Source organism: Arvicanthis niloticus, chromosome 2, assembly GCF_011762505.2.
Source record: "Arvicanthis niloticus isolate mArvNil1 chromosome 2, mArvNil1.pat.X, whole genome shotgun sequence".
NCBI lineage: Eukaryota > Metazoa > Chordata > Mammalia > Rodentia > Muridae > Arvicanthis > Arvicanthis niloticus.
Genome location: NC_047659.1, coordinates 65,985,076 through 66,006,137, shown reverse-complemented (window position 1 = coordinate 66,006,137; position 21,062 = coordinate 65,985,076). Strand labels below are relative to the sequence as shown.

The 21,062-nt window shown below is 47.3% G+C and overlaps 1 protein-coding gene across 2 annotated transcripts in view; it reads left to right on the top strand.

Annotated features, from left to right (window-relative positions):
* The first annotated feature begins 6,441 nt into the window (after positions 1-6,441).
* Positions 6,442-21,062, top strand: part of Cry2 (cryptochrome circadian regulator 2) — a 34,117-nt gene continuing 19,496 nt past the window's right edge. Inside the window, exons 1-6 of one of the 2 annotated variants that reach the window (XM_076929297.1) lie at positions 6,442-6,709; positions 13,482-13,590; positions 15,832-15,974; positions 17,172-17,283; positions 17,513-17,645; positions 18,281-18,369. In XM_076929297.1, the coding sequence (XP_076785412.1) occupies positions 6,498-6,709; positions 13,482-13,590; positions 15,832-15,974; positions 17,172-17,283; positions 17,513-17,645; positions 18,281-18,369 (798 nt within the window). In that variant the 5' untranslated portion in view covers positions 6,442-6,497. Of the gene's footprint in view, positions 6,710-13,481; positions 13,591-15,831; positions 15,975-17,171; positions 17,284-17,460; positions 17,646-18,280; positions 18,370-21,062 lie in introns of both variants that reach the window. The other variant, XM_034496095.2, reaches the window with a different exon arrangement.

Here is a 21,062-nt window from a genome sequence, read left to right as displayed (position 1 = left end):
AGAAAAAGAGGAAAAAAAGAACATTAGTTACAGTTGGGGACACACAAAGTGACCAGCATGCAGAAAGCAAAGTCAGAAGGTATAGAGAGAGCCTCAGAGAAGGAGACTAACAGAAGAGAGGGAAAGCACCATCAGTGGCCCTAGGACGGAACCTGCTGTGTCATCCATAACACTCCACGCTCTGTGCTTGCCTGTGTGGAGAGGACTCACTCAAGCCTCTGGACGGGGAGTTCATTGGTGTGACCTGTACGCCTCTTTCCTTATGGAAGAATTCTTTCACTATTCTGGATTTGAGGTCTTTCATTCATTTTGAGTTTTTGTTTTCTGAGACAGATTCTTGCAGTGTGACCTCGGCTAGCCTCCCAGCTTTAGACTTGTGCTCCTCTGAGGTTCTCAGGGTCACCATATCACCTCTATTCTGTTGTTTGTTCTCCAACTTTCTTATTGTTTTTGATAAGCAGATGTTCTTGAACTTAATGTCATTTAAAACTCCAGCTTGTTAACTTTTCCCTGAATGGATGTTTTCATGTCTTGTTCAAGAAATTATTAACTGCACCCTCCTAAAAGTGAAGAAAGTTCTTTTCTACTGTTTTAGTTTGTTTGTGAGACATAGAGTCGGCTTGTGTAAGTGTTGAGAGATACAGCCAAGCTTCTTTCTCTGGTTTTTACACGAGGGTACCCAGTTGGCCCATTACCATTATATCAAAAGCCATTTCCCCACACTTCACAAATATCATGTCATGAATACAATGCTCACTTTTTTTTTTAATTTTATGTGATTATTTTACGTGTGTGTGTGTGTGTGTGTGTGTGTGTGTGTGTGTGTGTGTGCAGCATGTGTATGCCTGGTGTCTACAAAGGCCAGAAGCTGGCACAGATCCCCTGGAACTAGAGCTACAAATGGCTGTGAGCCACTGTGTGGGTGTTGGGATGAAACCCGAGCTCCCTGCAAGAGCAGGCTGAGCCACCTCTCTGCAGTTGTCCACTCATTCTTATCTGCTTCTGGAAATTTTCAGTTATGACCCATTTGTCTAGTTACCTTCCTCTCACCCTACACAGCACCGGTCCTTCTCTTCATCTCTGTTTTCCTTTCCTTTCCTTTTGTTTTTGTTGTAGTTGGGTTTTTTGTTTTTGTTTTTTTTTTTTGTTGTTGTTGTTGTTTTTGTTTTTGTTTTCATTTTTGTTTTTTGAGACGGGGTTTCTCTGTGTAGCCCTGGCTGTCCTGGAAGTTGCTCTAGACTAGGCTAGCCCCTGTCAGGGTCCAGCCTCGTCAACATAAAATCGGAATTCTCAACTGGAACAAAGGATATCTGGAAGGCACATAATAAATATACACAGACTACTTTATGGGTACAAGCTGACAGGCATTTTTTCAAGGCTTAAAGTTTCTCTCTCTCTTCTCTCTCACTCTGCTTTCTTTCTCACTCATTCGCCCGCAGCTTGAGGCTGCACACACTCTGCCTTCTCTTGTGCACTCTGCTTTTCTCCTGTGCATTTTTTTCTTTTCTTGAACTCCCACACTCCTACACACCTCTGTGTGTTCCCCTTTCACTCACACACATACTCTCCACACACATCTCACATACACCACACACACAGAGACGACATACACTCTCCTTTCACTCACACGTGCACTCTCCTTACATACTTCACATTCTCTCTTCACTCACTCTCTCCACATTCACCTCACATGCTTCTTCACCTTTCCCTTGCCCCAGTCTTTTATTAGTACTCCAAAAGCAGATAGAAAAAAAAGACATTGTATAATCATTGCCAAATCAAATTCAAAAGAATAACCACATCCCACAAAGAATTAAGAATTACAGTTGTTCCCCAACATTTCAAGCTTCCCTATTCCCAGGCCTTAGCCAAAATAATAATAATTGCAAACTTATCATTATTTAAACTTTAACTTTTAATTTATTATACTTCAGAGCTCTGAGCTCTGAGGTCAGCAACTTAGATTTTCCTGTGAAGCTCTAATGATAAATGACATGGGCAAAGCTGCCAGGCAGTGGCCAGAAGGAATCAAATTAACCCTTAACTCAGTAGTTCCGCTAGCTGTCTACTTCTGTACATGCACACATGACTCTCCTAAGAGTCCCAGTGTTTTGACTTAGTTTTACTAGGATATGATTTTATGCATTCTATACTTGCTTACCCAGAAACCACTCTTAAATGTTATGCAAAACTTATTTCATAACTTCAATAGATTTCTCCTTTCTTGGGGTCCCAGTGTTAGCTCTATTTCATTTTCTAATAATTTCTCCAAACTTTCTTTGCAAGTCAAGTATTAATCTGGAACTACCATTGTGCAGTTATTGCATTGTTTCCAAGATGAGAGCACACAGCATGCACCTGGGCCATTAGGACTCTGCTATGCTGTGCCCTATGCCTCAATTTTTAATTGTTTAAGAATCATTACATCAAGGAACATCTAGTTTCACAGAATTCACCAGAGCAGAAGGAGAAAGAAGTAGGAAAGTCAGATATAATAGAATAATTATGCACACAGCTGTTTTTTACAAAGAGCTGCCACAGGCTACTGAGATGTCTCCATCCCGGCCTTCTGCAGGCAGTCCTTGTCATTGTATGCTGCCCAGCAAGCCACAAACTCAGAGATCTGCTTGCTTCTCTGTCTCTAGGCAGCTTGATTAAAGGCTTGTGACATTACATCTGACTAGGTTATCCTCTGTTTTTCGAATGAAAAGTGCATGGAGAAATTAAGAAACGTATCCGAGTAAATACACCATTTATTAGTTAATAGTGGAGCTACAAACCGAACTAAGAGAAAGCTTAGCAGCTCCTCAAACTGAATAGGAGGTGTATTCTTGGAGGCTGCACTAAGACTGGAGAACCCTAACGGACTCGTGCTTTCCAAGTCCCACCACTAGAGGGCGTGAGCACCTTAAATTCGCCACGCTGACCCGCCTTCTGCGTCGTCACCTTTCCACCAATCATCAGATATCTACAGGAAAAGCAGGTCCAAAGCAGAAGGTTTTCACATATGGTCTCTACAGAGGATTTTGACTGAAGGAAACAAACAAAACAGGACTGATTTGTCTTAAAGATCGTCAGGGAAGACAGCATTCACTTTCTGGATGATCCATCACATCCTTGAAGTACCAGGTCGCCCCTCGGGTCCTCCTCTCCTTCTGTCTTTAGTGAGAGCTGGAGCAGCCCTTTGTGGCCCTTTTAAAGAGGGAGGTGGGGAGCTCAGAGGTGACCAAAATAGAATTCAAATTTCTGCTTCTTTAGTCACGTGCAGGTTTGTATGCCCTCACTCCGGTATCTCTGTACTTATTTTAAAGCACAAAATTCCAAAGTGGACGTTGACCTCCGGTGTCCTTTCAGGTGGCAGAACTGACACTCTGACCCTTGAATGTTGCCCAAGTAATTTACCCAAGCACTGGGCATTCATTCTGTGGAATGAATCATGCTTATCAACTTGAATACGTAAGCCACACAAAACAAAGAGGATGACACAGCAAGATGGAACCATTTCACAAGCAGTTGAGGCCACGCTGCCACACCGCCCTTCCCTCTGGGTCAGATGTTTATGGAAAGTGTCCATGAGAAATGGTGGAGTTGTTAAGCTTATCTTTGTTTTTCATTATTGCTGTAATTCTGAGGGTTTTTTTTTTTTTTTTAATAATTAAAAGTTTCATTCACTGGGTCATTTATGGAATACAGGTCATATGTAAGAAAAGGCCTGGAAATTACAAAGGGGGCAAAATTGGATGCAGTGCCTGCGCTCCAGAATAGCAGCTGCTCACTGTGCCCAGGGAACTATTACCACCCCTGCTGTATCTACTAAGAAAGGGGGCAGGGGGCTGGAGAGGTGGTTCTGTGGTTAAAAGAACTACTAGTTTGTGGTGGTTTGAATGAGAATGGCCCCCATAGGCTCAAATACTTGAATGCTTGGTTCACAGTTGGTGGAAATGTCTGGGAAGAATGAGGAGGTGTGGCCCTGTGGGAGGTGGTGTCACTGGGGTTGGGCTTTGGTGTTTCAAAAGCTAAAGTCATGGTCAGTTAGCCTTTTCTTCCCCCTACTGGTGGATCAGATGTAAGCTCTCTTGACTACTCCAGAGCCGTGCCTGCCTGCCCTCTTCCATTCTCCTTAACGTGATGGTCAGAGATTCCAACTCTGTGGAACCATGAGCCGGACAATTAAATACTTTATAAGTTGCTTTGATCATGCTGTTTTGTCGAGGTAGTAGAAAAGTTATCTAAGACTCTGATCTTCCAGAGGGAGATCCCAGCACCCACATCAGGTGGCTCAGAACCTGGTGTAATTCCAGCTCCAGGGAATCCAATGCCTTCTTCTGGCCTCATTGACATCCACTGACAAACATACACATAAATAAAATAATGAAAATAAACAGTAACAACTAACAGATTAACCAGCTTGTCCAGGCTCACACAGAAGCAAGCAGAATGTGAGTTCAGCCTCTTCACAAACAAGATAGGGCAGCCCTGACCGCAGAGAGCTCACAGCCGATAGACACAGCATTATGGGGGTTTAGAAGAGAAGAAAAGAATTTATTCCATGAATGGCCATTTGTGAATGGACCACCTCCTTATTGTCCCTGTTCTCTTCCTTGCAGACCCTCAGTGTTGTGACGATCCAAGGAGATGGAAGAGAAAGGTGTACAATGCCTCAAAAGAAAAGAAAGGGGTGCTAGAGAGATGGTTCAGAGGTTGAAGGTGTGTACTTTCCTTGCAAAGAACCTGTCTTGAACTATCTCAGCAACCATATCAGGAGGCTGACAACAGCCTTCCTTGTAACTCCAGCCCCTAGAAATGCTCTAGTCTAGAGTCCATTAGACACCTGCCCTCATGGGCACACACTCCTACGCAGACACACAGCTAAACATGAGATTAAAAATAATGAAAAAAACCCCAAAGGTTTAAAGAAAAGTAATGGGGAACTTCAGTTCACTCACCAAGTACTTACAGAGGAGATTCAAAGAGTCAGGCAGAGACTGCGATGACTTTAAGGCTCTGGCCAATCTGAGCCTCTTATGTTTGATTCATATGATCTTTCAGTGCCAAATACTGAGCTAGACCTGGAAAATGTAACTGACTGTCGCCAAGGCCCAGGGCTTAGAGTCTGATGGAGCTGACATACAATAGCTAAGAAATTCCAGTACTATGTGCTAAGGCCAGGGCGTGGGGTAGGAAGGCACCAGATGGGATGAGCCCCTGTGCAGGTTGGGCCCAGGAAACTGGAAAGTGACAGTTGTTACAGGGAAAACAGGAGGTACAAGGGTGTGGGCTGGGGCATGTGATTTATGTGAGAGAACAGCATGTCCAAAGCCCCGGAAATGAGAGGGTCTAATGACACTGTAGTCAGAGAGTGGTGCCAATCAATGCCATTAACTTGCTGACTAAATTCTAGATTTTTTCATTGCTCATTCCCAAGATGAGAAAGGGTCTAAGTATGGGATCAACACAAGGACAAATAGAAACAGTTCTCTGCTGGATATCTCCAGCCCTCCAGCCCAACTAGCCCATCTTAGTCCGTGTGCAACGTTTGCTGTACTTGTTCAATCAGCAAACCCTGTGCTAGAATCTCCAAAGAATCAAAGGGTTCCCAAAGGAGAGATATGGGACTATTGCCCTGCACATCTCTGATTCCCACATACAATCCAGTTCAGAATTTTGCGCAAAATAATGTCTACTAAACAGAATGTAAAAGAAATGAATTCATTTGAGGGCATAATTACTGCCTCAACCCACATCCTCTGGAACCTTTGCCCTTTCTCCCAAACCCACTTCTGCCGCATACAAGGGCGTCTCATTCATCCTTAATGCCTTTCTGCATGCAAATGCCAAGATTCTCTGCGAGGAAGTGGGTTAAAAGCAGAAGCTTTGAAATCAGAAGATTCGGAGCGGAATCTTACTGGATTCATGGTATTGCGCAAGTCATTCAAACTGGGGCGCCCTAAGCTTACTTCATCTGCAGAATAAGACTAACAAGCATCTGTTTTATTCGTGTTTATGGAATGAACGTAACCAGGATGAGACGAGAATAGAAAATAGGACAGTTTGTGTAAGGCAATCACCGCTCAGCCTCGCATATGAACAGTAAAATCAACTGCAAGAAAGGGCCGGGTAACAGCTCTGTCAGCCACGGGCCGGAGTCACCGCAACCCTTGTCTTCCCAGAGATGCAAAAAGCTTAGATCGGGGGTCCCTCCAGACTCAGCCCACGCGGGGCGGGCGCAGCGCCATCCTGCGTCACGGGCATGTGGCTACCCAGCGGGACCACACATGGTGGGAACGTGAGGGGGCGGGGCCTGCGCCGGCGCTGCTGACCAATGGAACAGAGGGAGGGTCCTATCGGGTTTCACCCAATCACAAAGAAGATCCAGACTCCTTGGGGTGGAGCCATGCCAGGGAGAGGCTGCATCATAGGTCTCTGGGCGGGCGCTGGGCGGGACAGACGGTGTGGTCAGGGGCGGAGCGGCAGACCGAGACCCAGTCCGGGCGACGATGGCGGCAGCTGCTGCGGTGGCAGCGACGGTGCCCGAGCAGTCGATGGGCGCGGACGGCGCGTCTTCGGTGCACTGGTTCCGCAAAGGACTACGGCTCCACGACAACCCCGCGCTGCTAGCTGCCGTGCGCGGGGCGCGCTGTGTGCGCTGCGTCTACATCCTCGACCCGTGGTTCGCGGCCTCCTCGTCTGTGGGCATCAACCGATGGAGGTGAGGGGACCCTATGCTGCGGGGTGGTAACACTGAGCGGACTCCCCTGGGCCCAGGAACTCCAGCCTGCGGCCACGCTGACACAGCGTCTTTGCCCTGTGTGGCCCGCTCTGAACTCCGGGGCGGTCTGGGGGACAGAGGTCACGACCCCTCTATGCTGACGAGACTCTCGTCAGAAACGCGAAGTCAACAAGCCGGAGGACCTGCAGCCAGTCTCTGGAAGAATGGGGACTGGGCTTTAAGGGGTTTGCAGTGGGAGGGGAGAAAAGCGTTCTTCAAGAGAAGGAGCCCCTCACTGAACCCTCCCCCCACCAAAGGCTTCCCTAAGCCTCGGATTTGTTTGAATCTCCCCCACCCCTCTTTTCCCATCCTGGGTAACCTCTTTTCACAGACAGCCATGTGGTGATAGGGAACCTAGCTTAGCATTAGTCAGTATTTAAAAAAAAAAAAAAAACCCGCAAGGGCCTCATCGGGTAGTGCCACTTCATGTTCTTAACTCGTTAATTTTTTTTTTTTTTTAACATTTATTGGGGAAAGACATGCATGACATGACAGTGTATAGAGTTAAGACGACAACTTGCAGGGTCTCATTCACCATCCGGTTCCAGGTTGGAAAGCAAAGTGTCTTTACTCGCGGAGTGGTCTCACAGGAGGTCCCCTTAACCCATCTGAGAGGACCCCTTCTGTAGTTATAACGTTGCTAGAAAAATATTCAAAGAGGGCTCACCCGTCAGCCCTTTCGCCTGTTGTCATGAAATGATTTTTTTGAGGACAGTTGGGCCATTACAGATGAGACTTTTAGGAGCTGATGTAAGGGTAAGGAAAAACAAAACCACAGTAGCAGGATACTGTGATAACTCCCAGAAGGTTGAGCCTTTTCCCAGCATGCAGTGACACAATTAATAAAGAGGTAGCTAATGTATTTTCTCTGTAACCAGTATTCAGGAACAAGAAGTTTTGATACATGATGTACCCATCACTCTTGAAAGGCCTTCTACAGTAGCTTGGTTTGTTTGCATTGTTGTGAGAGATGTTTGCTTATGGCCTTGTTGCACAGGAGACAGTGGCTCTCAGCGTCCATTCTTCCCTGTCTAAGAGGGGTTTGCCCTGCTAGGAGAGCAAGTGTTCTTAGCACATCTATTAAATGCCCCTTCCTGCCCCATTTATACAGAGGGAACTACTAAAGATAGTCCTGTGGCGAGCCGGCCCACACTGGTTTCAGGCTGTGCTGTTACTCTGTCTGCCTCCAGTTTCCATAGATAGGAGGTTGGATTTGACAAACACCAGCAATGATTGCCTCTACTATGGACATTCAACCAGGCCTCAGACTTTGCCCTCCCCTTCCTTTTGGCAGTGTGCCAATGTGGACAGAGTCAACAGAATCTGACTCTTACTTGTTATGTTGTCATGAAGATGTTTCTTTTTTCACTGGGTATCTAGGGTAGTGCTGTCTATAACTGCCTACTCCTGTGTGATGGTGGAGATAAAAGCCTTTTTCTTTTCTTCACAAAGTTGATTGAACTCCAGTATATCAGAAGCTCGGTTTTATGGGTGGTTGTTTGTTTGTTTGTTTGTTTGTTTGTTTTTGTGGGTCACCCTTTTGTAGTGGCACTTTGGAGAGAATGAAGCAGAAAAGGCAGCTCAGATGCTTGGGCGACATCTCAGATCATGCAGGGATGCAGATACTGAGAGGTGATTTCAGGGTTGTAGCTGGTAGGCCGCCGCTGAGCATGGCAGTGAACCATCTGGCTCAGGTGTGCTCCCACAGCCTCTAGAGACCCGCGCCTGAGTAGAGAAAGACTGGTAAACAAACATAAATGGAGGAGGCCCAAATGCCATGAGCAAAATAAGATGGGGTGGGGCAACACAAACTACAGATGTGTTTTTAATATATGCTCACATTGGAATCACTTAAGGATCCATGAAAGCTTCCTGGGCTCCCCTCCCCCTGCCCTGGGTTGCCTTTTTTTTTTTTTTTTTTTTTTTTTTTGCCACTGCAGCCAAGCCTCAGAAGTGCTGCACTAAGGAACTACCGAGAGCCAGGCAACCCAGGGAGTGTGTTGCTTCAGTGCATTGACCGGAAGTCTAATTAGCTTTGGCATTTAGGAGGACAAGGTGAAATAACACAAAACAGATCGAATATGGTAACTGCTCCTGAGCCTGGCAGAAGGCACACTCCAGCAGCCGCGTCATTGTTCTTGCCCCTGATGGTTTGAGTGCAGGACCGAATGCCATTTGCTGCACAAGGTTGGAAGCTAAGGGTTTCCCACCCCCACCCCCACCTCCCACCCCCACCCTGCCCCAGCTTCACTTCTGCATAACTATGGTATGTGTAATCATCCACACAGCTTCTGAGCTTGGGAGTAGTCTCAGAGAATGGGGCTGCTGCACAACGGCCCTGCCCCCTACTGCTTCAGCAATCTACTTTGAAATGTCTCTCTAGAAGGGTGGGGCCCATCTGGCAGAAGTGGGAGATCTGAATCTGTCACCGCTGTTACACTGACTCCCTCCCTGCAGATGGAATCAGATTAAAATAGCCACAGTGTTAGAGAGAAAGGCAACCAGGAAAACGTACGTGTGTGTGTGTGTGTGTGTGTGTGTGTGTGTGTGTGTATGCATGTGAGCATGCATGTGAGCGTATGCATGTAGGCATAGAAGCAGGCTGTCATACTCGTTGCCTTGGTGATGACAGTAGGCAATCTATGGGCCACTTCTAGCTCTGTAGCTCCCAGGAATGTTTTTCTAGCATCTTTTGCCATTTTCCTCTGTTCTTCCTTTCCCAAGTTTGCTGTATCTAGAAAGGAGGTGCTGCAGGCAAGAGCCAGAACAAAAGGCAGCTGTGAATGGCTTCTAGATTTTAATAATGGAGCAGACTCATCCAGTTTTAATTGCCTTCTCCCTGCTCAGCTTAGATGGCAGCCAGGATTCTCCTCCTACTCTGTTGAAACCATTTTGTCCCTGGTGCAGCAACTCTTTCAAGAGCTTCTTGAACAGAGGGAGTTAGTAGACATGTCTTTTCTCTTAGCCATTTCCTCTCAGAAATTAGCCAGTGGTATAGGATGGGGACTCCTGTCATCTAGGAGCTAAATACAGCTGGATCATCAAAGAGGGTGGCCTGGGGACTTGGTCCACAAGGAGGAGGTGGGATCTGTAGTTGCTAGTAGAGAGATTTGTGTTCCTTGAGCTATTAAGATCTTCACACTGTAACCCTAGCAAGAGGCATCACTGTTCTGTGAGCTAGGAGCACATTTCCGTTTGCCTAAGATGGGTAAAAGCTTTGATCGAGCTCTTTAAAATTAAGCACCCTGCAAAAGAAAAAAATAAAACCTATATTTCTATTTGAATGAGATTTAGGAACCAATCTCTGCTACAGACTGTGGGATTAGATTACTCCTTTTGGTGGGGCTTAAACTCTCAGTTTCTTGGAAGTGAATTTCTATCTATTAATATCCTGTTACCAGTTTGCCAGTTTATAATATTATGGTTAGATAAGCTTGCTTGAAGCAGAAGAGTTTGGTCAAGGACCTCTGGACACAAAGAATTCACTACCCCAGCCACTCACCACCACCCTCCGCTCCATTAACAGATAAACCAAGTGTTTCTCAACACAGCCACTACTGTCCCCAGAGGAGAGATCTCTCTGAGTGGAAGTATGGAACTCACTTGTTCTGAAGGGATCACCTCCTAGAGTTGTTGGATGACAGTTTTCCCTGTATTTTAGGAAACCCCAATTTGGTTTTCTTCAGTTCTGTCTGCCCTGGCTCCAGGAGACTTATGTAATTATGATGCAAGGACTATTCAAAAGGGGGAGCTCTGACAGCACCCTTAGGGCCTGTGACCGCTCCCTCAGGGTGTGCTCTGCATTTTGGCCCTGTGATGTCCACTTGGAACAAGGGTGAAGATCAGCCCCAGCGCCACCCCTTCCAGTGCTCACCTGTTTTCCTTTGCATTCCCCCTCCATAAGTAAAGAGAAGTGAGCAGGTGCAGAAGAGGGTTGGAAGGGAGCACGGGCCAGTTTTCCCTGGTTGAGACAGCCTAAGCCTGTCTGGTGGGCACTCTCCAGGAGCAGCTAGCTCCAGTTCCTTTGGTGCTTTGCAGAACTATCACCCAACAGGTACAAAAGGTGATATCATGAGTGACCTCCCTGACTAGCTGCCTGAGGGCTGGAAACCACCTCGGGATCTCCCTGTCTCTATCCTGTTGCCTCCTGGGAAGCTGTTCTGTGTCCATCCTGGGGAGGATGGGTGGTGGAAGTAGTTAAGGATTTCCTTTTCTTGGTGGTGGTTGGGGCTTGAAATGGTTTCACTGTAGCTTATCTGTCCCGGAACTCATTCTGTAGACCAGGCTGGCCTCCAGCTCATAGAGATCTGCCTGCCTCTGCCTCCCAATGGAATTGAAGGCAAGGGCCACTACCATCCTACTATACTAGGTAAACATTTTTTAAGTGCCAAATAACCTAAATCTGATGGATTTAGGGTCAAACCCAGGAGAAGCACAGTTGAAAACAAAAATGCACAGTGTACCAATACTGAGGCCAGGGTGAAATGCATGCCACAGTGGAGCATCTTCAGTTTTCATGGACAAGTGAATTCCTAGGCAGGTTCTGATCGTAGCAGTCTGGAATGGAGCCCGAGAGTGTATGTGTGTTCTAGCAAGTTCCTGGTCATGCACAGCTAGGGCTGCTGAGCCTCATACAACACTTTGGGGAGCAAAGATCTGCAGAAAAAAAATGTTAGCCTTTAATTGAGCTCGGGTGCTCTAAAAGCTGGACCCTAGGCAGTTCCATCCACCTCAAGTGTGTGTGTTGCTCAGAGCAGTGGGTGTGTTCACTGCTGAGGCCCAGGAGCGAACACTGAGCTGTAGGATCCCAGGCCTCCTAGTTCTGGCCAGTTACTAGGTATATTATGTTGGAGAAATTACTTAATCTTTGAATGTCAGTTTCTTCATCCGTAAAATGGGGACATCCAGGGACCAGGTTGTCTGATAATTAAATAATACATGCAAAGCAAATAGGATAGAGCCATGCTCAGGGAGTGCTTAGTAGCTGTTGCCATTGTGAATTGCACCATTGTTTTGTGCTAGCTATAGACTGTCTTCTGCTTCCTGTCAGAGAAGACAAGGGTATGCATCTATGCTGCGGAGATGCTGCCACAAGATCTCCTTTTAGTAAATGAGTTATAAAAACAGCTGTGTAGGAAACAGATTGCAGCGTGCTCTAGAATCTGTATTCCCTGTGCATTTCAGCCTTAGTAACTGCACATTAAGTTCTCTGAGGTGTGGTGAGTTGTGAAGATAAAGACCCTTAAAGTCTATGGCTGGGACATATTGGGATCTTCTGATGGGTAGAAGCTCTGCCCTGAAGTATGTAATTGTGCCTAGCAGAGCCTCCGGTTTCAGGTGGCTGAGGCTATCCGCTCCCCTGAGCCTTCTTTATTTTTATTTTGTGTGTATGTTAGGTGTGAGCAGAAAGGTACCCACCCCCAAGACCAGTTTCAGCAGACTTGTGAATTCAGATTTAAGCAGGTTTAGCATTCAAAGAGTGTTAGGTTTTCTAAATCAGAAATGTCACTGCAGAGGAACTTGAGGAGCCCTCAAAGCAGCCTTTAGGCTGTCAGCCTCCTGTCTCAACCCTTTGGGTAAGCCTACGTGCTCTTTAGCTCAGAGATGCTCTGGACTAGGCTCTGCTGGAATGTGGGTCTACAGCATTGGACATGAGATTATGTCATTTTGTGTATGTCAGAGGCAGCAGGCAGGACCTAGTTCTGATTGGCACCCTCAAGGCTTTGTAAACCTCCAGTAGTCAGGGAATATAGCTCAGGGATCTATAGCAGGTTCTGCAGAGGGACCATGACATAAGAAGCTTGACCTGTTTAATTTGGGTCCTGAGAAGGAAGATAGGTATGTGAGTGGACTGTCTGGATGAGGCTTGTGTTCCAGGCTCAGGACTCTCAGCCCTTGAGTGGGGTGTTTAGAAATGGGCCACTGAGAAAAAACATGGTTTTTAGAGTCTGGTCTGCCTGGACCACTATGCCAGCTCAGTCACCTAATAGCTATCTGCTTTGGTAAATTCCCTAACCTTTCTTGTCAGTTTCTTTGTCTGCAAAATATGAATAGTTCAGTTTCCTTCAAAATGTGTTGAGGGAGTCAAATTATGAAAGTACTTCCAAATTAGAATAGATCCATAGTCAAACTGGTGACTGTGGTTGCCTTGGGAAGGCAAGGGTTGCTATTTCACTCTATACCCGATTGTCACTGGGATTTTGAATTACATCAGTAGATAACATGCACACCGAGCTTGAGGGTCAAGGGACTGTGGGACACAGAGAGGAATGGAAAGTGAGCCACTCACCAAACAAATCTTCAGAGACGACCCAGCCCATGGTTGTGGCTTTAGTATTTAACAGACATGTAAAACAGCTCACAGTGGTCATGTGAGTTCTGTGCCTAGGCTCTGTGTCTGAGGTTTTCCTTGTATTATCTGATTTGATTTCTTAGTGATTTCATGAGATAACTGTTAATCCCATGCTTGGATGAGAAAGCATTAAAGAAAGCATTAAAGCTATGTGTCTCATATCACACAGCTAGCTAGTGTGGGTAACCCCATCACCCTTACATGCACTATACCAACTTGTTTGGCATGAACAGTGGCTTTGTTGAGAGGGGAGGGGGGATAGGGGGGAAGGGAGAGAGAGAAGAGAGTGTGAGATATCGTTTACCACCCCCACCCTAGTCCCTACCCATGTTAATAACGAGGCCTTTGTGGAATCTGCAGGTTCCTACTGCAATCTCTAGAAGATCTGGACACAAGCTTGAGAAAGCTGAATTCCCGTCTGTTTGTAGTCCGGGGACAGCCAGCTGATGTGTTCCCAAGGCTGTTCAAGGTGAGCATGGAGGGCTGAGAGGGAGCGTCTGCTGCTTTGCATCTTCCCACACAGTGAAATGCTATTCTGGCTGGCAAAATGGAAATACTGGTGCCTGTCTGGCCACTGAAATGACTGCTAGGTAGGGCAAAAGCAGAGACAGCTGATAAATTTGCCAGCAGGGTAGAAACTGCTAAGGGAAAAAAATTCTATAAAATCAGTGTTGTGTTGGAAAGATCCCAACTCAGCCCAGACACACAGCGTGGTAAGTCCTTCCGCCCTGCTGCCACTGGCTCCCTTATGTTTCCTGGCTCAAGCCAGTTTTATTAGAGCTTGTTCCTGCCAAGACTTTGAGGGTGGGGTTTCCTGTCTAACAAGGAGTGCTGCCTACCTCAACTTGCTCTGCTTATTAGGAAAAAAGTCAGTCAGGCATTTGATGGAGCCGTCCCTGTTTCCCCGTGGTAAGCAATTAATAAAATCTTCATTCTGGGGCCATACTGGAGGCAAGCCCATTTCCAGCTGCCTCTTTAAAATGTATGTTTCAAGGCCCAAGCATAGACAAAAGTTCTCATGGATAGAACATTCTAGACCATTCTTCATCCTCAGTAGCACTCCAAGTTCTATATGGAAAATCTAATGTCAAAGAAAACAGCTTCATAGTGTGTCCCCTGTCCTACCCCCATTATTCTGTACACACCTATGAACACTAGTTATTAGCATTCTCCGAGGGTTGACTGAATCGTATTCCAACTGCTACCACGTGCTAACACTCACCCTCAGCAGCCCTGAGGGGTGGATTCTGCTGTCCCAGGTTTACACGTAAGGAAGCTGGCATGCACCCCTGGGCAGGAAGTTGCCTTGGGTCTCTGACATAGAGCTATGTGTTTACCCGGCATACGCTATACATGTGTTTGTTGGGCTGTGGCTATGGCTCAGTGGTGGAGCACTTGGCTAATATGCATCCCACCAGAATAAAACCAAGACAATGGTAATAGAGAATACTTTGTCTTTCCTATCCCTCCACATTGCTCCTCTCTCCCAGGAACTCAGAGGCCAAATGGTCTGTAGCTCAGAAATATAGATCCATTCGTTGTTCATTGAATCACTCAGTGTGTATTTATTGAGCTTCTACTAGCTGTCAGGCCCCTGACTGATAAGGCGACAGTGCGGCTTGTACAACCCAGCATGATTTCTACTCTGAGTTCACACAATGATGGGCAAAACAGGTCAGTAATGGGCAGCTTCACTGCCTATGACAAGTGCTGTAATAGAAATAGGACATGGCACAGGGGAATCATCCTGAAGGAGTAGGGGCTGTTATTTAATGAGAATCTTCTTATTCACAGGGTTGTATGAGTATGTAATGACGTCATCTCTGTAAACCACTTAGCATAGTAAGGACTAAATAAATATATAGTGCATTTGGACTAAGATGGGCTGAAGATCCACCGTGCTAAGAACTCGCTCCCCTGGGCAGGGCTGAATTAGGATATTGACCAGTGGTTCAAAGCTTTAAGGGACTGTGACCACAGACTGGTTTCCTTCTTGCTAGTTACATGCTATAGGGCTTTCTATTTATGGCCTGTCTAGATAGCTTTTACCGGTCCACTTTCTCCTGGTGTTGCTAGGAGACCTGGATATTCCTACCCAGTGACTGAAAGCTCAGAAAAAAAAATTCCCTTTTCACTACCTGTAGCCCCTCCAGTTTGTTTTCTCTGGACTCAGGACAGCTCCTCCTTCTTTAGCTCTGAGAGCCATTAGCTCTGTTTGCTTCTGGCATAGGGAGTGTTGCTGTGGAAACCATTAAGACACTTTACATAGCCCAAGTCTGCCAGGAAAACTAGGCCACAAGTTTGTAGAGTCTGAGGAGGCCTGGGAAAGGCTGCAGAGCAGGCGGGAGTATGTGGGTCGCTCCCCCTTCCTGCCCCCCCCCCCATTTCTACTGTGAGTCAGCCTCTCTGTGGGCTGGGGGCTCCCCTGGGAACATTGTATTTATAGCCTCATTCCCTCACCTCAAGGCTGCAGTGAACACAGGGCCTTTCTATTGACTCCACCACAGCCTCCCCTCCTGGCTGACAGCTCCACACTGTCTGAGCCTCGGGGTTCTTTGCTTTTTGATTTAAACTATTGTCCAAGGCCCTTTCTTTGTTCTGTAGCTATTCTAACAGAGCTCAAGATTAGCCCTGCTCACCACTCCCAGAGAGAAGCTGAGTGCCCAGGTCCCTCTTCTTGAACCAAGCATAACCAACTATCTCTACACAGGAATGGGGGGTGACCCGCTTGACCTTTGAATATGACTCTGAACCCTTTGGGAAAGAACGGGATGCAGCCATTATGAAGATGGCCAAGGAGGCTGGTGTGGAGGTGGTGACTGAGAACTCTCACACCCTCTATGACCTAGACAGGTAAGACATGGAGGCTCTCGGTAAGGTTGCCCATGGTGAGGATCAGTGATTTGGGCTCCTCCTAAGTGGAACTTGGACCAGTTCGGCAAAAGGGCTAACTGGCCCATGAGGTTTGGTATTTTCTAAAAACTGGACAATAATGGGCCAGAGTTGGGGGCTAAAGAAGTCACCAAGAGGTTACCCAATTTGGTTAACAAAAAGGCTTGCTTAGGCCCAAGCTGTGGAAGTCTCCACACAAGTCTTCGTAGGTCTGTCATTGGCTCATTGATCTTCCTGTTCTCCCCCTCTGTTGGGCTCCCAGACTACAAAATCCTAACCTTGGCAGGCCCTGTCACTCCTCCAAACAGGCCTCTGTTCTCTCAGACCTAGTTTCCACTCCTAGGATGATTCCCGGTCTGCTCTGCCTATCTGGGCTTCCGGGCCATGAATTCTGATACTGTTTGAGGGCTCTCGAGACCCCTGCAGGGTGCTGGCAACCACAGCAGAGCCTCCTTCCCCCGTTGCCAGCCTCTGTGCTTCTGTCTCCCCTTCCCTACTGGAGATGCCACTCTTCTGTAGCTGCTGCTGCTCCCTGCCCTCCTCCCCAACCAAGGGCTGGCTGCCAGGAGGCTGGGTCACACAGCTGTGCACGTGAGCCAGGCCCTCAGGAGGAGAGGCTTGGTGTAGAGCCCTTCCCCTGACACGTGCCAGAGGAGGGGGAGGGATCGCAGAGGCAGCAGCCAGCTCCTATCTGGGCTGATGGGGGAAGAACAGGAGAACAAACCGGAAAATGAACTCACCCGGACAAGGCAGGCCTTGCATAAGCTCCTTCTTGGCCAGCAAGAGCCCAGGAATCTGGCTACAAATCATCCAAATTTATCCTTACGGATGCAGTGAGCCCTCTTCAGCCCTCATGCCTTTCCTTCTTGCTTGTGAAAAGTACTTGGCGCACACTGCAACGCTCCTTGTGCTGCTGCTGTTTACCAAACCCCAGACTCTGACTTAGGGAGCATTAGCCAGCCCTCAGCTCTGCTCTAGTGAACAGGGCTAACAGGACAGTGGTCCTCCAAGAAAGGCTCATGTTATGCCCCTCAGTGTACATCTCCCAGAGGCTCGAAGGAGGGTAGAGAGAAGCCCTTGGTGTGGTCAAATAGTACCCAGAGGCCCATGGGGGATTTTCTGTCTGATTAGAGAGATACGGTCAGTCTCTGTCTCTAGGCGGCTCCACGTGGACACCAGGAAACCTGGAATTGAGTCCCAGCTCTGGCCCTGCCTTGCTCCATTACCTGAGGCTCCTGTTCCAGCTCTCTGGGCTTCATTTTCCCTATCGGTAAAATGGAGATACAGCCTCCCCTGCACCCCCCTTTCCACTCAGGGTTGGGACTGTGAGGTGATAAGGAGAGCGACCCTCAGAGCTTCTTGAGTCTTGCGCTCTTTTTTTGGGTGGTCAGGGACCCCAAAATAAAGGGCCTCGGGAGTGACTTCAGATGTGCTTTGGGCTCCCCAGAATCATCGAACTGAATGGGCAGAAACCACCCCTTACCTACAAGCGCTTTCAGGCTCTCATCAGCCGTATGGAGCTGCCCAAGAAGCCAGTGGTGGCTGTGAACAGCCAGCAGATGGAAAGCTGCAGAGCTGAGATCCAGGAGAACCATGATGATACCTATGGTGTGCCTTCCCTGGAGGAACTGGGTGAGTAAGCCTGTGGTACACCACACCACACAGGCCGCTGCTTCCTGTGTGGGATGTGGCCTTTCTGTTTCCTTGTCAAAAGTTAGAAAATACTGGCCTAGTGGCACATGCCTGTAATCTCTGAACTGGTAGACAGAGGCAGGAGAAAACTGCCTGGACTACATGAGACCTTGTCTTAAAAGGGAAAAGAAAAAAAAACAGAAAAGGTTGCTGTTACTTCCCCACCCCTCACCCACATGACCAGTGAGCTGCCTGTGCCCCACCAGGCTCCTGTTTCTAGCTGGAACCTCTGTGTAGTTCCCTCTCTCCAACAGTAAAGGCATTGTCTGGTGCTGGTCAGTGGGCTTCTTCACTAGGATAACTAATCCTGGCTTTAGGTATCCAGTCACCTTCCTGCCTCCCTCCTCTTGCTCAGACCATCTTCTGATCTGAATAAAGCTAGCCTTCTTCACTTTAAGGGTTTTCTCAGTCCTCATAGCACCAAGTCCAAGGTTTGTGGTTCCATTCAAAGAACAGATCACTCTGAATAGTGGGAATTATCATTTTTATACTTGTGAATTACCTTAAAGGTATTTACCAAGCTGTTTCTGAGGTGACCTGACCTGCAATGCTATGGCCTACTGTTCCTTTTGTAGGATTCCCCACCGAAGGACTTGGCCCAGCTGTTTGGCAAGGAGGAGAGACAGAAGCTCTGGCCCGCCTGGATAAGCACTTGGAACGGAAGGTATGGCTCTGTTTCTCTTCCTGATGACAAGATTAACAGCAGCTCTCAGAGAGTCCATCCCTGTGCTGGCCACTGGCTTAAGTGCCTGATTGCATTATCTCCCTTCATCTGTCCAGAGGCAGGTATTAGCCTCCCCGTCTGACAGGTTACAAACCTGGGCTTAGAGAGGTCGAGTAACCTGCCTGAGGTCACACCACTGGTTAGCAGTGTAGGAGGCATAGTTCCACATGATCACACATTTGGCACCAGGTTAACTTTCTTCTGTGGACAGGTTTTGCTTACTGAAAGGGCATCCAACCAGGCTTGATGCATGCCTGTAATCCCAGCATTGAAGAGGGCTGAGGCAGAAGGATTGCTTTAAGTTCCAGGCCAGAGTGGGCTACAGAGTGAGACTGTCTCAAAGGAAGCAATACCACTGTTGAGTTGATAAAGCCCATCAGGTCAGTTATTGGGTGTCAGATGGCCCCTCCCATTTTTGTTTGTTTGTTTTTGTTGTTGTTTTCTCCACAGCTATTTTTATTTGCTTAGTCCCGAATAGCAAGTGGCCTACCTTCTGTGCAGTGGGAATCAGCAAGAGGGAGGAAGAGGCTGAGGTCCAAAGGCACTGTTTCACAGTGTCTGTGGTCCTTACCCCCATGACCAGAGAAGCAGAGCAGGTTCCACAGACTTGAGGACTCCTGCTTCCAAACCGTCTGACCATGCAGTCTCTCTATAGTCTGTCCCTTAAAAGCACAGCATTTTCTGTCCCCACTCAAGTAATAAGGTATTTTGCCAGCAGCTAGGTAATAGCAATGGATCAAGGGCCCAAGGCAGCCTGCTAAGGAAGAATGCTTTCCCAGCCTCTGGAGTGGCCAGCCAGCATTGGCAGATATGGTGACAGCCTCAGCCTCCCTCAACTGAGCAGACTTAATATTCCCATCTAGATGTCTTTCTCAGCTGAGGCTAAAACAAGGTCCTCCAATGAAAATTGAGGCCAGTCAAAAGCTACAAGGAACCAGCTTCATGTGTCCACATCAAGAGCTATGAGGGACAGCTTCATGTGTCCACATCAAGAGCTATGAGGGACAGCTTCATGTGTCCACATTAAGGGCTCTGTACAGGGCTGGGTTATAGCTTGATGGCAGACTGTTCTCCAGCCATGCTCAAAACCATCATTTCATCTTAGCACCAGGTGAAAGGAAAAAACAACAACCATACCCAGTGATTCGTAGGCTGTTTGGAGAGAAAGATTTGGTCAGAAGCAGGGATGGAGCTGACAAAGGCAGTGAAAGGAGGAGCAGGACTCATGAGAGACAGAGCTACACCAATTCTCATTTTTGTTACCTTAACAGTATTTGTAGGGGACTGCCCCTCAAATCACCAAACCTAGGAGCCCATTTTCTACACAACCCTGGATGGCACCCCATCCTCCACTCACTGGGAAAAACCAGAAGTTTTAGATTGAAGAAATTAACCCTGAAGAGGGCAGCAGTTTATATCATTGGGATGTTCTAGGAACTAGAAAAACTGATGGTCAGGACAGATGTGGAAGCACATTTTATTTAGTTACAGATAGCCTAAGGGGTGGGAGAGCAGCAGGGCGGAGGATGGCAGGATCGAAGACCATCAGGAGTGATCACCAATCAAGTGGTGCACTTCAGCTGGCCTTTGAAAGGGAGAGTTTTAAAAACTGATATAACCAGGAGTTAAGGTGTAGCCTTTGGGCATAGCAACATCTAGGTGTCCCAAGAGTGTTGGAGCAGCTACCCTCCATCCCCTAGCTTCGCTCTCCTTTGTGAGTCCATCTCAAGTGGGCTTCCCTTAGCAGCAGGGAAGGTGGTCTGCCTAGTCTATTGGTCTTCTGTCTCTATAGCTCACCAGAGCAAGGGACATGACTTTCTTTTGACAGCATCAGTAAAAGTCCAAAGAAATATTTTCATTGGCTTGGCTTGGGCCCTGGGCCCTTCACTGGCTCGGTCATTGTGACCACGTTCACATCATACTCCTGAGTCAGAAAGTAGGATCTGCCGTGCCCAATAAGACTGAGTAGAGAAGGTGCCCCACTAAAACACTGGTGCTCCTACCAAGAAGGGAGGTAGGCTGTGTGCCCTTTAACTCTGGGGCTCTGTATTGACATTCCTTTTTGTTCTCCCCTTGAGACAAGATTTCTCTTTTTATCCCTACCTGTCTGGAACTCTCTCTATAGACCAGGCTGGCCTTGGACTCACAGAGATCCTCCTGCCTCAGTCTCCAGAGTACTGGGATTAAAGGCATGTGCTACTAGTGCCAGGCACGTGTTGATATTCTGATTCTTCAAATAAGATTTATTTATTTTAATTCTATATGTCTTTTTTGCTAACATGTATGTATGCATCACACATGTGCCTGGAGCTCACAGAATCCAGAAGAGGGTGTTAGATCCCCTGGAACTGGAGCTACAGACAGCTTAAGCTACCATGTAGGTTCTGTCTGATGAAAGAGTAGCAAGTGAGTGTTTTTAATGCTGAGCCATCTCTCCAGCTCCAGTATTCTGATTATTAAATGAAAAAAGGATAGTAGAACTGGAGTGGCCCTGTTTTTTGGACTCAGGGATGACACAGATGCAGTGACCATGGTCACCATCAGAGACAGGCAAGTTTCATATGTCCCCTACTGTAGACTTCATAAAGGATCACACCCAAGTTCAGTCCAGTCTCTGGTACCAGGCAACTTAT